We start from the raw sequence: 16626 nt of genomic DNA on the forward strand, positions 1-16626 counted from the left end.
GGTCTATAGTTCCCTGGCTTGTCCTTACCACCTTTCTTAAACAGTGGCACCACGTTTGCCAACCTCCAGTCTTCCGGCACCTCACCTGTGACTATCGATGATACAAATATCTCAGCAAGGGACCCAGCAATCACTTCTCTAGCTTCCCACAGAGTTCTCGGGTACACCTGATCAGGTTTTGGGAATTTATCCACCTTTAACCGTTTCAAGACATCCAACACTTCCTCCTCTGTAATCTGGACATTTTGCAAGATGTCACCATCTATTTCCCTCCAGTCTATACCTTCCATGTCCTTTCCCACAGTAAATACTGATGCAAAATACTCATTTAGTGAAGTGAGAAGAGTGGGCCTGTATTTTCCAGATTTTCAAATTTAAACTAATAAATCTCTTACCAGCGTGAGAGGGTAGATATGGATTGGGTCTTGCCCACTGGCACAGAACTACAATAAGGAGGTATTTCTTTGCTCAGAAGATGGTGAATCTTTGCAATTATCTCCCAGAAACTTGTGGAAGGTCAGTCATTGAGAGTCTCTCTCTCTCTCTCTCTCCCCCCCTGGAGACTATTCCAGGGATGTGGGGATAGTGCAAACAAATGGCATTGAGGTCAAAGGTCAGCCTGAAGGGGGGCAGTGGTTGTGGTACACTCCCTGGTCTAGTAATCCGGAGATCCTAGCAGGTGTGCTGGGAACATGAGTTGAAATCCTACTGCAGCAGCTGGGGAAAATTTGAATTCCATAAAAATCTGGACTAAAACGCTGGCCGTCACTGTCAATTGTAAAAAGCTCCTTACTCCGTGTGTGTGTGTGCAATGTGACTTGACTCTGAACTGCCCTCTGCAATAAATGTAACACCCAGAAGAAATAAAAGCAGATCTAGTTGAATGACAGAGTAGGATTGAGGGAGAGAGTGGCCTACTCCTGTTCCTATTGACTGTGTTTAATTGGTTGTCAGGAAAGTTTGTGATGTCTTGAGGGTGGGAAAGGAGCTATAGGAATGCAGGTGCTTCCATTCTGTGGTACAGAGGGAAGATGTGGTCTGGCAATGCATGGATCCCAATGTCTTCCTTAGCTCTACTCCTGCATTTCAAACTCTGCATTTGAAGGGTCTGTCAGAAAAGGGTCAACAAAGCAGCAACCTTCTCCATATCTGACTTTAAATGTGATTGCATGAGTTTATCTTGACTGTAAAATACCTCCATACTGCCTGTATCAATATTGTTATCACCTACACACAATGCCCAGTTATTCAGAGAGATGCTGGTGATTTAATTTCCAGTGTAACGTGCTGACTGGAAGTTTTCAGAACGGGATTATTGTCAGTGCAAACCATGAGGCTTGGCCATGTCATTATGCTGATCAGCCTTGCTCCTGTTCCTGAACTGTATAGATTTACATTTTCATAATGAATGGCCAGTAATTCCTCCACTGAGCTACCTCGGGCTTGAAACAGCAAAATGCAAAGGGTTGACAGTGCTGACAGGAACTGTCACTGGACTAGTCTTCCAGAGAGCCAACTCCATGCACTGAGGACTTCTGTTCAAATTTCGTTAACTCATAGAATCAGAGGTAGTTTACAGCACAGAAAAAGGCCACTCTGCCTATTGAGTCCATTTTGCCTAATCCCATTTTCCAGCATTCAGTCTATAGCCCAACAGGTTATGAGACTTGAATTATGTACTGTATATCGTTGAAGCCGGTTAAGGGTTTCTGTTGCTACTACACAGTGGTGGCACAGTGGCACAGTGGTTAGCACTGCTGCCTCACAGTGCCAGAGACCTGGGTTCAATTCCCGCCTCAGGCGACTGACTGTGTGGAGTTTGCACGTTCTCCCCGTGTTGGCGTGAGTTTCCTCCGGGTGCTCCGGTTTCCTCCCGCAGTCCAAAGATGTGCAGGTCAGGTAAATTGGCCATGCTAAATTTCCCATAGTGTTAGGTAAGGGGTAAATGCAGGGGTATGGGTGGGTTGTGCTTCGGCGGGGCGGTGTGGACTTGTTGGGCCGAAGGGCCTGTTTCCACACTGTAAGTAATCTAATCTAATTTAGACAATAGACAATAGGTGCAGGAGTAGGCCATTCAGCCCTTCGAGCCTGCACCGCCATTCAATATAATCATGGCTGATCATTCCTAATCAGTATCCTGTTCCTGCCTTATCTCCATAACCCTTGATTCCACTATCTTTGAGAGCTCTATCCAACTCCTTCTTACCCTTTACCCTTTCAGGCAGTAAATTCCAGATCCTAACCACTCTCTGAGAGAAAAGATACATCTCCTCATGTCCCATCTAACCTTTAAATCCATGCCCTGGTCACTGACCTCCTTGCTGAGGTAAATAATTCCTTATGCCAACATTTTCTACATCTTAAATCAGATCTTACTGTAAATTTCTGGCTGGTAAATGCACCCTCTGCTATTGTTTTACAATCATATAGAAGCTTTTACCAGTCCATTTTATATTTCTTGTTTGTTTGGATTCTCCTTTTCTTTCTCAGTTCCTTGGCCTTACTTTGCTGCATTTACATCTCAGGATTACCAACTTTTTTGCCAACTTTATAAGCCTTCTCTGTCTGGGTCAGCATTTGTTCCTTGCCTCTAGTTGCCCTGGAGAAGGTGGGACTGAGCTCCCTTCTTGAACCACTGCAGTCCAAGTGATGTAGGTAGACCCACACTGCCCTTAGGGAGGGAATTCCAGGATTTTGATCGAGTGACACGGAAGAAACGGCGATATATTTCTAAGTCAGGATGGTGAGTGACTTGGAGGGGAAATTGCAGTGAGTGGTGTTCCAATGTATCTGCTGCCCTTGTCCTTTTAATGGAAGTGATTGTGGGTTTGGAAGTTGCTGTCTGAGGGTCTTTGGTGATAGTTTTGGTGCCAATCGGTGGGGGGGCTGCTTTGTCTTGGATGGTATTGAGTGTCTCGATATTACGATGATATTATTGTCAGATGTATTTTAAGTGAGAAAAACAGTAAAATACAGTGATAGGATTTCATTGCCACCAGTTTTGAATAGTTTAATAAGAAAGAAAGGAAAATAAATAAAAGAAAGAGCTTAAAGAGAGTCAAACCTAAGTCACCTCATTGATAACGATGCCCATGCACCATCTCTCTTCCACCACCTGCACCGGACCCACCAACATCAGAGTCACATCTCTCACCGCTGAGCTCTCCTTGCTGATGTCACTGTGATACCCATTATGTCTCCACTTTGCCACTGTTAGCACCAGAGCCAACCAATAACAACGTTGTCGAGCGTCAGGTGCTATCTTTTGTCACTTGGCCTACCTCACTGATGTAACAGCTTCCATGCTTTCCCTGATGGAGGTGATGTTGTTGGGGCTTCACCCATCCAGGTAAGTGGGGCGTATTCCATCAGCCTCCTGACCTGTGCCTTGTCGATGGGGGACTGTTGTTCCCAGCTGTATTTAGATGGCTAGTCCAATTCAGTGGTAACTCCCCAGGTTCAGCAATATAATGCCATCGGCTGTCAAGAGGTGATGATTAGATACTCTCTTATTGGAGCTGGCTATTACTTGGTATCTGCGTGGTGTGAATAGTACTTACCAATTAACAGCCCAAGCCTGGATATTCTCTGAGTTTTGTTGCATTTGTTCACAGATTGCCTCAGTATCTGAGGGGTCACAAATGGTGCTGTACATTGTACAATTGTCGGCAAACATCCTCACTCCTGACCGAATGGTGTTGGGAAGATCAAGGTCCAGTCTCACCAATGCTCTGTACAATGGGGATGAGATTTCCCCACTTTGGATTTGATGGATTATCACATGTATCGGGATATAATGAAAAGTATTGTTTTGCTTGCAAGCCAGACAAATCATACATCATGCAATCATAAATACATCAGGGTAATAGAACAGAATGTGGAATATAGTGATAAAACCACAGAGAATATCATCTGCTAAATGTTCACCCACTCATTGTATCTCCTCCTTTCCCTTTCTGTCCTCCCCACAGTTTCCATTATACCTCTCCTTGGCTCCACACCACACTGAAGTGTTGGCCTAGCTTCTGTATGGAGATTTCTGCAGCAGGATTTGGGATCTTGAGATGACAGTGAGTTAAATTTGTTACACAGAGGGTGGTTCGCTTGTGGTGGATGTACTGAGGAAGTGGTGGATGTGGGTACAATTACAACGTTTAAAAGGTATTTGGATAAGGTCATGAATAGGAAAAGGTTTGGAGGGATATGGGCCAGGAGCAGGCAGGTGGGACTAGTTTAGTTTGGGATTCTGTTTGGACTGAAGAGTCTGTTTCAATGCTGCATGACTCTATGACACTATCTCGAGCCGCAGCTCTGGAACGGGACATTCCTGAGTCTCTTGTTGAGCTGTTACGGGGCGTTGGACAATGGCTGAGTTACCCTGACTCCAAAGGTTCGCAGTGCAGTCTGCAGCTCACTTACTGCAGTTAGTAAGCTGTAGTTACCCAGGCCATTGGGACCTGCTCAATAATGGGCCAGGTACTGATTACCTCTAATAGCTTCAGCAGCTCCTCACTGGGCAGTGGATCTATCGGACATCTATCTGTATTGGTGATTATTTCATTCGGACTCATTTTCAAAGTGTACCACAAAAACACAACACTGAAAATAAATGCAGGAAGCAGCAGGCGAGGGAGCGACTAAGAACATTTCAGGCCAATGATTATTCATCAAAACTGGAACAATTGGGAGATTACCAGCACTCTCTGCAATGATAACAACAACCTACAACAACATAGCACCTGGCAAAAACCTTCAAGGACACACAGTATTTTAACACTCCACTACCATCTTTCACTTTAGATTTTTGTCAGTGCACCGATACTGCTGGACATGCTGAATATCTCAGCCATGGGAGTTTCAGTTGGGGTCTGCCATTGTTCCAGTGAGCTTTATAATCGCACTGTGATCCTGTCAATGTTGATGCCATCTTGCAATAAGGGAAATTTTCTTGTGGCTGTTTGAGGTCAATCATCTCAGCTCCAGGACATCTCTGCAGGAGTTGCTCAGGGTAATGTCCTCAGGGTCAGCCACCTTCAGCTGCTTCATCAGTGACCTTCCATCATTATGTCAGAAGTGAGGATATTTGCTGATAATTGTACGGTGTTCAGCACCATACGTCACTCCTCAGATCCTGAAGCATAGTTATAGTGTCGTACAGCACAGAAACCGACCCTTCAGTATAATAGTCCATGCCAACCATAATCCCAAACTAAACCAGTCCCATCTGCCTGCTCCTGGCCCATATCCCTCCAAACCTTTTCCTATTCATGTCCTTATCCAAATGTCTTTTAAATGTTGTAACTGTACCCACATCCATCACTTCCTCAGGAAGTTAATTTTACATCTGAACCACTCTCTGTGTTAAAAAAGCTTGCCCCTTATGTCCTTGTTAATCGTTCTCCTCTCACCTTAAAAATATCTTCCCTAGTCTTGAAATCACCTCCCTAGGAAAAAGACATCTGCCAGTCACTTTATCAGTACCTCTCATTACTTTATAAAACTCGATAAGGCCACCCCTCAACCTCCTACACTCCAGGGAAAAACGTCCCAGCTTATCCAACTTCTCCTTGTAACTCTCAAACACTCCCCAGGATGCGGCAAGATCTTGGGAAATCACTTCTGAACCTTCTCCAGCTTAATAATATCCTTCCTAGAACAAGGAGACCAGAAATAGGCACAGTTTTCCAGAAGATGCCTCCAAGCAGTCTATGTCCAAATGCAGCAAGACCTGGACAATATCCAAGGCTTGGGCTGAAAAGTGGCAAATGACATTTGTACCACACCAAGTGCCAGGCAATGACTTCTCCAAGCTGAAAATGTGTTGCTGGAAAAGCGCAGCAGGTCAGGCAGCATCCAAGGAGCAGGAGAACCGACGTTTCGGGCATAAGCCCTGAAGAAGGGCTTATGCCCGAAACGTCGATTCTCCTGTTCCCTGGATGCTGCCTGACCTGCTGCGCTTTTCCAGCAACACATTTTCAGCTCTGATCTCCAGCATCTGCAGTCCTCACTTTCTCCTCCTAGTAATATATATACTATAGCTACAAGACAAGCACCTGAGAATTTTTGGGTGTGTAATTCACAGGAGGGTGATGGAATATTCCCCACTTGCCTGGATGGGGGTAACTCCAACAGCACTCAAGAAGCTTTTGATACTTTCCAAAACAAAACACCCACTTGATTGGCACCACATCCATAAACATTCACTCCTTCCACTACCGACTCTCAGTAGCAGAAGTTACCATGAAGAACTCTCCTTCTCACCCTCTCCCTTTGCCTGAGGCATGGTGGTCCATAGTTTAAACCATCACCAAGCACCTACTTCTAATGAGGGTCTGGTAAGACAATAGCAACTTTATCTTTTACCTTTGCAAGCTGCACTGTAGAAATATGCTGAGGCTCCTAATCCAGTAACTTCCCCATTACCATCTCGAAGTACAATGGCAGTAGATCCATGGGAACACCACCCCTTGTAGGTACCCCCCTAACCCTCCTGACTTGGCTGTATATCATTGTTCCTTCAGTGTTGCTGGGTCGGAATCCTGAGACTCCCTCCCTAAGTGTAGCTGTGATCTGGAATGTGCTGTGGGAAACGACACTGGAAGCCAAGTCCGTCAGTCCTTCTGAAAGGAGGAAATTTTTTATGGAGAACGAAGTGAACCACTGGAAAGAGCCAGACCATGCATAATGGGCCGAGTGGCCTTTAACATACTGTATCTTCTGATGGTTTTCAGTATCGTTGACCTGCGGTAGCCTACCTTAACTTCTCTGTCTCTACCTCACTGGATGCTGAGATCTGCTTCGCACGATCAAACTGGTTGGAGAGAGCGAGCGGCCATTTTCTTACTGGACGATGCTGGGGGAGCTGTTTGTGACTCAGTGACTGAGTGACAACCCGCGGAAGCAGATACCTTCTGGCCCATGTTCAGGCCTGGTCTTGGTCTGTGGGATGGTGTGTTCAGTCTAGGTGCCTGTTACAAAGTCAGCGCAGTCACTGCCCCATGCAGTAATGCAGACAGGGCCACAGGTCAATGCTACAGGGGAATGGCATAGGTCCGTGCTGTGGGATGCAAGTTTAATGTCAGCATTACGCCAGGGAGGATACACTCACTCACTAACTCAGTACACTTCAAAGGGATAAGCAATTAACTCAAGCCTATTCTACAGGACTGAGGAGCCCTGAGGACAGGGGAGCATATTTACACTGGCCAGGTTCCTGCAAATTGTTAAAACAATCACCGGATTGCAGTGTTACAATGGGAGAGAGTGACAAGGGAAACCATTTACTGAAAGTCAGGACCATGACTTTCTGCTTCAGTGAAAATGGGGAACATGAAACTCTCTGCTTTAAAGGGGCACTCACCATGCAGATGGACAGTAGCTGACATTGTGTGGCTGACATTATTCTGAAATCCTGTGCGCTAAGAAATGAAGCTGGGATAAAACAAATGTGGGGGGGATGCTTTTCAAAACAGGAGATCTTTCATCGACATGCCACAGAAAAAGAAACAGATCACCATCAATAATATCAAAGTAACATTTTGAGCCGCATTTATTGGCTGCCCCTTGTTGATCTGGGGGAGGTGTCTTCTTGAATTGCTGCAGTCCCTGGGATTGAGGAATACCCTGGCCTTTGTCAGGAAGGGTCTGTTCTGGATTTTGACTCAGGGACAATACAGGAACGTTGATATATTTCCAAATCAAAGAAGGTGAAGGACTCAGAGGGGAACTTGCAGGGGGTGATGTTCCCATCTATCTGCTGCCCTTGTGCTTCTAGATGGAAGTGGTTGAAGATTTGGAAGATGCTATGAAGGAGCCTTTGTGAATTTCTGCAGAGCATCTTGCAGATAGAGTCATAGCGTCATAGAGATGTACAGCATGGAAACAGACCCTTCGGTCCAACCCATCCATGCCGACCAGATATCCCAAACCCAATCTAGTCCCACCTGCCAGCACCCGGCCCATATCCCTCCAAACCCTTCCTATCCATATACCCATTCAAATGCCTCTTAAATGTTGCAATTGTACCAGCCTCCACCACTTCCTCTGGCAGCTCATTCCATACACGTACCACCCACTGTGTGAAAAAGTTGCCCCTTAGGTCTCTTTTATATCTTTCCCCTCTCACCCTAAACCTAAGACCTCTAGTTCTGGACTCGCCCACCCCAGGGAAAAGACTTTGCCTATTTACCCTATCCATGCCCCTCGTAATTTTGTAAACCTCTATAAGGTCCACACTGCTACGACTGATTTCCCCCATCAGCCATGGTTACCTCATCCTCGCCTGAGTAGATTCCTTCTTCCTTGGAATGAATTTCTGCTGTGCTCCCCGAACTACCTCCCCCCAGGAACCCCTACCATTGCTGCTCCACAGTCTTTCCTGCTAGATTCACCTTCCAATCAAATCTCTCCAACTCCTCCCTATGTCTTTGGTGTTACCTTCACTCAGTTGTAAAACTGTTACATCAGATTCCTGTTTCTCCCTCTCAAACTTCAGGGTGAATTCCATCATATTATGAGAGGGGTTTTGGGAACTTCTCTGTTTTCTTGCATCTTTGCAGAAATTTGAAGTTTTATAAAACCTGTAATCCTTCGTCTGATGAAGGAGCAGTGCTCCAAAAGCTTACGATTTCAAATAAACCTGCTGGACTATGACCTGATGTTGTGTGATTTCTGATTTGTCCACCCCAGTCCAACACCTGCACCCTCAGATCCGAGGGGTTCTATCACCTTCAGCTTTCTAATCAAATCTGCCTCGTTACACATCACCAAATCCAGTGTTGCCTGTTCCCTACTGGGCTCTACCACAAGCTGCTCCAAAGAAACCATCGCGTAGACATTCCACAAATTCCTTTCCATGAGATCTGCCACCTGACTTTCCCTGTCCACCTGCATATTGAAGCGCCCATGTTTACTGATGTAGTACATTTCCTGTATGTCTTTTCAATGTCCTGATTTATTTTCTGCCCCACATCCTGACTACTGCTAGAACATAACTCCCATGGGGGTCTTTTCTCCTTTGCAGTTCCTCAACCACCCATACAAGTTTTATGCCTTCTTACTCTATATCAGTTTTTGTTATCGATTATATTTCATTTCTTATTAACATGGCAACCCCACCTCCTCTGTCCATCTGCCTGTCCTTTCGATAGGATATGTACCCTTGGATATTTAATTTCCAGTCCTGATCCCCTTACAGCCATGTCTCTGTGATACCCAACAACATTGTACCTGCTAATTTCAATCTACGCATTAAGCTCATTTACCTTTTTTGTATACTGTGTGCATTTAAGTACAACACCCTTAATCCTGCATTGACTGTCTCCTTGCTGAAAATGTGTTGCTGGAAAAGCGCAGCAGGTCAGGCAGCATCCAAGGAGCAGGAGAATCGACATTTCGGGCATGAGCCCTTCTTCAGGCTCATGCCCGAAACGTCGATTCTCCTGCTCCTTGGATGCTGCCTGACCTGTTGCGCTTTTCCAGCAACACATTTTCAGCTCTGATCTCCAGCATCTGCAGTCCTCACTTTCTCCTTGACTGTCTCCTTGTCCAGTTACCTGCAGTGCCTGATGTTAGATTCCTGACCCTTTCCATACTGTCTGTCTTATTGCTTGGAATCATAGAGATATACAGCACAGAAACAGACCCTTCAGTCCAACTCGTACATGCCGACCAGATAGACCCTAAATTAATCTAGTCCCATTTGCCTGCATTTGGCCAATATTCCTCTGAACCTTTCCTATTCTTAATCCCATCCAGGTGCCTTTTAAATGTTGTAAATGCCCCAGCCTCTCCCACCCCCTCTGGAAGCTCATTCCATACATGCACCACCCTCTGTGTCTCTCAGGTCCCTTGTAAATCTTTCCCCTCTCCCTTTAAACCTATGTATAATGCATTAATGAGTCTGAATTTGGTGTATTGTGTAAAGTTTTAGTCAGCTTACTTGAGGAGGGATATTATTGCAGTTCAGAGGAGGGTCATTCGATTGATCCGAGAGATTAGATTAGATTCCCTACAGTGTGGATACAGGCCCTTCAGCCCAACAAGTCCACACCGACCCTCCGAAGAGTAACACACCCAGACCTATTTCCCGCTGACTAATGCACCTGGCACTATGGACAATTTAGTATGGCCAATTCACCTGACCTGCACATCTTTTTGGATTGCGGGAGGAAACCCACGCAGACAAGGGGAGAATGTGCAAACTCCACACAGACAGTTGCTTGAGGCTGGAATTGAACCCCGGTCCCTGGCGCTTCTTCACCGTCCACTATTCCTCCAATTTTGGTGTCATTTGCTAATTTACTAACCACACTTTGTATGTTCACATCCAAATGCTATAATTTTTACATATCAAACCAGCTTCCTCCCGATTAATCTTCGAGTCATTCTCTGGCATCCTTAATATTCTGACTTGCCACTACATTGCAGTGTCTTCAATTCTTTCTGTTGTCTGATGGGTAACAATGAAATGATTGGTAGCATTGCACATTCCACCAAAAGGCAGATCAGTGACGACAATACCTGTGCCTCTTCAATTATTACGAAATTCTCCAAGCAGAAAGATTGAGATCCAACCTCTTTAATCAGGGCCTGAGCCGAATTGTCTCTTTGAAGGTGTTTCCATCTTATCTGATGTTCAATATGAATAGCTCTTTCCCCTTGGCTTTTCACTTGATGACTGCATGACAATGGCAGCTCTAGCCAAGGGCAGTTTCAGGTCTGCTCTGAGGAATGTGCAGTTTTTGAGGCTGGGGGAGGGGTTGGGTGAGGGATGATTCAGGTTCAATCTGGGACTAATGGTTTATCTTGCCTTAATGGGCAGAAATGAGATGTCATGTTTGTGTGGGACTTCATTCAATCTCTTGCAAATCCTTTCCCGTGTTTTACCTTTGGAAAGTGTGAGGAAATGTAAAAACATGAGAACCAGAAGTGGGAGTAAGCCATTCAGCCCCTCAAGCTTGCTGCATCACTTTCCTGGAGAAAGTGAGGACTGCAGATGCTGGAGATCAGAGCTGAAAATGTGTTGCTGGAAAAGCGCAGCAGGTCAGGCAGCATCCAGGGAACAGGAGAATCGATGTTTCGGGAATTCCTGAAGAAGGGCTTATGCCTGAAACGTCAATTCTCCTGCTCTTGGATGCTACCTGACCTGCTGCGCTTTTCCAGCAACACATTTTCAGCATCACTTTCCTGCCTGCTCTCCATAACCTGGGAGAAAGTGAGGACTGCAGATGCTGGAGATCAGAGTCACGAGTGTGGTGTTGGAAAAGCACAGCAGGTCAGGCAGCATCTGAGGAGCAGGAGAATCGACGTTTCAGGAATAGACCTTCATCAGGACTACTCCACAACCACCTGATGAAGGAGCAGCACTCCGAAAGCTAGTGTGCTTCCAATTAAGCCTGTTGGACTATAACCGGGTGTTGTGTGATTTTTAACTTTGTACACCCCAGTCCAACACCGGCATCTCCAAATCATAACCCTTCAACCCCATTACTAATTAAAAATCTCTCACTCTCCTTAAATTGACTCAGTGTCCCAGCATCCACCACACTCTAGGGGAGTGAATTCCATATAGAGTCACTATATGTGAGAGAAGTAATTTTTCCTCATGAAGAGAAATCAGAGTTAACGTTTCGGATCCAGTGACCTTTCCTCAGAACGGGGTCTGGTTTCTCTCCACAGATGCTGTCAGGGCTGCTGAGCTTTTACAACAATTCCTGTGTTTGTTGCTGATTTGCAACATCTGCAATTCTTTCAGTTTTTAATTTCTCCTCATCTCTGTTTTCAATCTATCTGCAATCCCTTATCCTCACATACTCGATTGTCCCACAAGGGAAACCTCCTCTCCAGGTCTACTTTGTCAATCCCCTTCAGCATTTTCCATATCTCAGTTAAATCTCCTGTCATTCTTCTAAACTCCAGAGAGTATGAGTCTAAACTGCTCAATCTGTCTTTTTATAGGATTTTAGAATCTCTGTGGAAACAGGCCCTTCGGCCCAACAAGTCCACACTGACCCTCTGAAGAGTAATCCACCCGGACCCAATCCCCCACCTAGTACCTTACATTTACCCCTGACTAATGCACCTAACTTACACATCCCTGGACACTATGGGCAATTTAGCATGGCCAATTCACCTAACCTGCACATCTTTGCATGTGGGTGGAAACCAGAGCACCCAGAGGAAACCCGTGCAGACACGGAGACAGTGCAAACTCCACACGGACAGTTGCCTGAGGCTGGATTCGAACTGGGCCCCTGGTGCTGTGAGGCAGCAGTGCTAACCACTGAGTCACTATGCCACCCTAAACCACTGAGCTACCGTGCCACCCTCATCATGGTGGCTCAGTGGTTAGCACTGCTGCCTCACAGCGCCAGGGACTCGGGTTCAATTCCAGCCTCGGGCAACTGTGTGTGGAGTTTGCACATTCTCCCCGTGATCAGATGGGCCAATGACTCAAGGAGTGACAGGTGGAGTTTAATTTAGATAAATGTAAGGTGCTATACTTTGGAAAGGCAAGACTTATACACTTCATGGTAAGGTTCTGGGGAGTGTTGGTGAACAAACAGACCTTGGAGTGCAGGTTCACAATTCCTTGAAAATGGAGTCACAGTAGACAGGACAGTGAAGAAGACATTTGCTCCACTAGCCTTTATTGGTCAGTGCACTGAGTATAGGAGGCAAAAGTGAGAACTGCAGATGCTGGAAATCAGAGTCTAAATTAGAGTGAATTCCTGATGAAGGGCTTTTGCCCAAATAGTTAATTTTCCTGCTCCTCGGATGCTGCCTGACCTGCTGTGCTTTTCCAGCACCACTCTAATCTAGACACTGAATATAGGAGTTGAGAGGTTATGTTGCAGCTGTACAGGACCTCTGTTAGGTCACTTTTGCAATACTGTGTTCAATTCTGGTCTCTCCTATAGGAAGGATGTTGTGAAACTTGAAAGGGTACAGAGAAGATTTACAAGGATGTTACTAGGGATGAGCTATAGGGAGAGGCTGAATAGGCTGGGGATGCTTTCCCTGCAGCATTGGAGGCTGAGGGGTGTGCCTGTGGCTTGTTGGTCAAGGGGTATGATCCTTGCTTCGGGTTTTCAACAGTGTTGAAATGAGAGAGGTACCAGGTTCAAATTAGGGGTGGCACGGTGGCTCAGTGTTTAGCACTGCTGCCTCACATCACCAGGGACCCAGGTTCGATTCCAGCCTGTGTGGAGTTTGCACAATCTCCCAGTATCTACATGTGTTTTCTCTGGGTGCTCATCTGGTTTGCAGATGACACTAAAATTGGAGGTATAGTGGACAGCGAAGAAGTTTACTTCAGATTACAACAGAATCTTGATCAGATGGGCCGATGGGCTGAGAAGTGGCAGGTACAGTTTAATTTAGATAAATGTGAGGTGCTGCATTTTGGGAAAGAAAACAGCATGGAAACAGACCCTTTGGTCCAACCCGTCCATGCCAACCAGATATCCCAACCCAATCTAGTTCCACATGCCAGCACCCAACCCAAATCCCTCCAAACCCTTCCTATTCATATACCCATGGGTGGCATGGTGGCCCAGTGGTTAGCACTGCTACCTCACAGCGCCAGAGACCCGGGTTCAATTCCCGCCTCAGGGGACTGACTGTGTGGAGCTTGCACGTCCTCCCCGTGTCTGCGTGGGTTTCCTCCGGGTGCTCCGGTTTCCTCCCACAGTCCAAAGATGTGCAGGGTCAGGTGAATTGGCCATGCTAAATTGCCCGTAGTGTTAGGTAAGGGGTAAATGTAGGGGTATGGGTGGGTTGTGCTTCGGCGGGTCGGTGTGGACTTGTTGGGCTGAAGGGCCTGTTTCCACACTGTAATGTAATGTAATGTAATCTAAAATCCATCCAAATGCCTCTTAAATGTTGCAATTGTACTAGCCTCCACCACTTCCTCTGGCAGCTCATTTCTGCGTGAAAAGGTTGCCCCTTAGGTCTCTTTTATATCTATGCCCTCTGGTTCTGGACTCCCCCACTCCAGGGAAAAGATCTGGTCTATTTACCTGATCCATGCCAGTCAGGATTTTATAAACCTCTATAAGGTCACCCTTCAGCCTCCGACACTCCAGGGAAAACAGCCCCAGCCTATTCAACCTTTCCCCACAGCTCAAATCCTCCAACCCTGGCAATATTCTTGTAGATCTTTTCTGAACCCTTTCAAGTTTCACAACATCTTTGCGATAGGAAGGAGACCAGAATATGAATGACCTCAGTGGATGTGGGGATAAGGTAGTTGAACAGCATGGAGGGTGATGGTCAGTATAGCTGAGGAATGGTGGAGCAGGCTCAAGGGGCTGAATGGCCTACTCCAACTCCTGTGATCCTCACAATTTTGAACAATACCATTAAATTTGTGCTAAATCTTTGCTGATGTGCAGAGAGCGAGCTCCCAAACCATGCTCTTTCTCCACATAATCTGCCCCACATGCTTTCCTGAACCTGCCTGTCCTGGACCTCAGCTCAGCCTGACATCAGGATTAGATTAGATTCCCTACAGTGTGGAAACAGGTCCTTTGGCCCTACCAGTCCACACCAACCCTCCAAAGAGTAACCTGATGAAGGGCTTTTGCCCGAACTGTCGATTTTACTGTTCCTTGGATGCTGCCTGAACTGCTGTGCTCTTCCAGCACCACTAATCCAGAATCTGGTTTCCAGCATCTGCAGTCATTGTTTTTACCTCGTAACCCACCCAGACCCATTTCCCTCTGACTAATGCTTCACAAACAATTTAGCATGGCCAATTCACCTAACCTGCACATGTTTGGACTGAGGGAGGAAACTGGAGCACCTGGAGGAAACCCACGCAGACACAGGGAGAATGTGCAAACTCCACACAGACAGTCGCTCGAGACTGGAATCGAACCTGGGACCCTGGTGCTGTGAGGCAGCAGTGCTAACCACTGAGCCACCGTGCCACCCCACGTGGTATGGTGTGGGTCAATACAGCTGGTCTCCTGGATGACCAGTTTGACCAGGGAGGCAACTCGAGACAGTGAAGGCAACCATTGTGACATCAGAAAGGTCATCTGAGCTTTATTGTCAGGTCAATGACTTCCTACTCTGCCATTTGTCAAATGGTCCAGGGATAATTGTGGCATCTACAAGACCAATGCACTGTAGGTGGAACATCACAGGGCCCTTGAGAAGAACAGGTCTTTCTAAAACAAAACTTGAAACATCATCTTTATTTGTGATAGAGACACTGGAGGGGAGGTGGCAGTGAAGAGAGGGAGACAGAAAATTCTGTTCAAATACTGGAGGAATCAACAACCTCAGAGACAGAAATGGAGTTCATTTTCAAATCTGATTTTTAAAAAATCTTCTTCAGAACTGAAAAGAAGCTGGGAAATGTACCTTTCATACTTTTTGTCAGAGTTGGAGGAGACACAAGGGGACAGATAGTAGAGGCAAAAGACAAAGAGTCTTTTTAATCGTGGTGGAAGAGTAAAAGAGATGTAAAATAGGTGTAAATTAAAGTGTGAAAGACAGAGAATGGGTCCTCTCTGCTAAAGAGCAAAGTAAACAAGACACAAAGGAGACAAGGGTAGAGTGGGAGTGGAGAGAATATAAGAAAAACAGACATAATGTGGTCAGTTCCTGAAGTTATTTAATTCAAAGTTGAAAACTTGTAGAGGATCTAAACAGAAAATGAGGCGTTGATTTTCGACTTAATGCTGTGTTGGAACATTGGGGCCAGCCCAGGTCAGAAATGTTTGCAGGGGAACAAAGGGAGTGTCGAAATGGCAAGTAACTGGGAGCTCAGGGTCATCCTTGCAGACAGAACGGAGATGTTCTGCAAAATGGTCAGTAGGTCTGTGCTTGGGTCTTGCCAACGTGAAGGAGACCACGTTGTGAGCAGCGAGTATAGTAAACCAGACTGAAATAAGGACAAGTGAATCGTTGCTTCATTTGGAGGGTGTGTTTGGACAGCGAGGACGGGAAGGGGCAAGGGTCCCACCTTCTGCGATCACTAGGTTGGGTGCCGGGAATAGTGAGGAAGTGTTCTGAGTGATGGAGGAGTGCACCCAGGGATGAAGGGAGTGGTCCCCATGGAATGCTGACAGTGGAGGGGAGGGCAAGGTGTGTTTGGTGGAGGACACCGTGCTGGACGGGGCAGAAATGGCGGAGGATGGTCCTTTGAATGTGGAAAGTGAGGACTAGTGGATCCCAATCGTTGTTCTGGAAAGGACAGGAAGAAGCGATGGCAGGATGTGGGAGATGGGTAAGACATGGTTGAGGATCTTGTTGACCATGGTGGGGGTCAGGGGGAATCCTTTGTCAAGGAAAGAGGAGATCATGTTGGAGGCAGCCTAGTGGAAGGCCACAGACGTAACGGAGACAGAGAAACTGGGAGAATGGAGTGGAATCCTTGCAGGAAGCAAGGTGTGAGGAGGTGTATTCCAGGGAATTGTGGGAGGCAGCAGCTTGTAATAGATATCCCTGGAAATAGACACTGTAAAGTCAAGGGTGGCATGATGGCTCAGTGGTTAGCACTGCTGCCTCACAGCGCCAGGGACCCAGGTTCAATTCCAGCCTTGGGCAACTGCCCATATGGAGTTTGCACATTCTCCCTATGTCTGTGTGGGTCTCCTCGGGGTGCTCCGGTTT

At 46.3% G+C, this 16626-nt stretch overlaps 1 protein-coding gene across 1 annotated transcript in view; it reads right to left on the reverse strand.

The window, feature by feature from the left end:
- Window positions 1–10398: 10398 nt before the first annotated feature.
- LOC122541501 (neural proliferation differentiation and control protein 1-like) overlaps window positions 10399–16626 on the reverse strand; it is a 32805-nt gene continuing 26577 nt past the window's right edge. The window contains exon 7 of the mRNA XM_043678323.1: window positions 10399–10450. Within this exon, the coding sequence (XP_043534258.1) occupies window positions 10418–10450 (33 nt within the window). The 3' untranslated portion in view covers window positions 10399–10417. The remainder of the gene's footprint in view (window positions 10451–16626) is intronic.

This window comes from Chiloscyllium plagiosum, chromosome 37 (genome assembly GCF_004010195.1).
Source record: "Chiloscyllium plagiosum isolate BGI_BamShark_2017 chromosome 37, ASM401019v2, whole genome shotgun sequence".
NCBI classification, from domain to species: Eukaryota; Metazoa; Chordata; class Chondrichthyes; order Orectolobiformes; family Hemiscylliidae; genus Chiloscyllium; species Chiloscyllium plagiosum.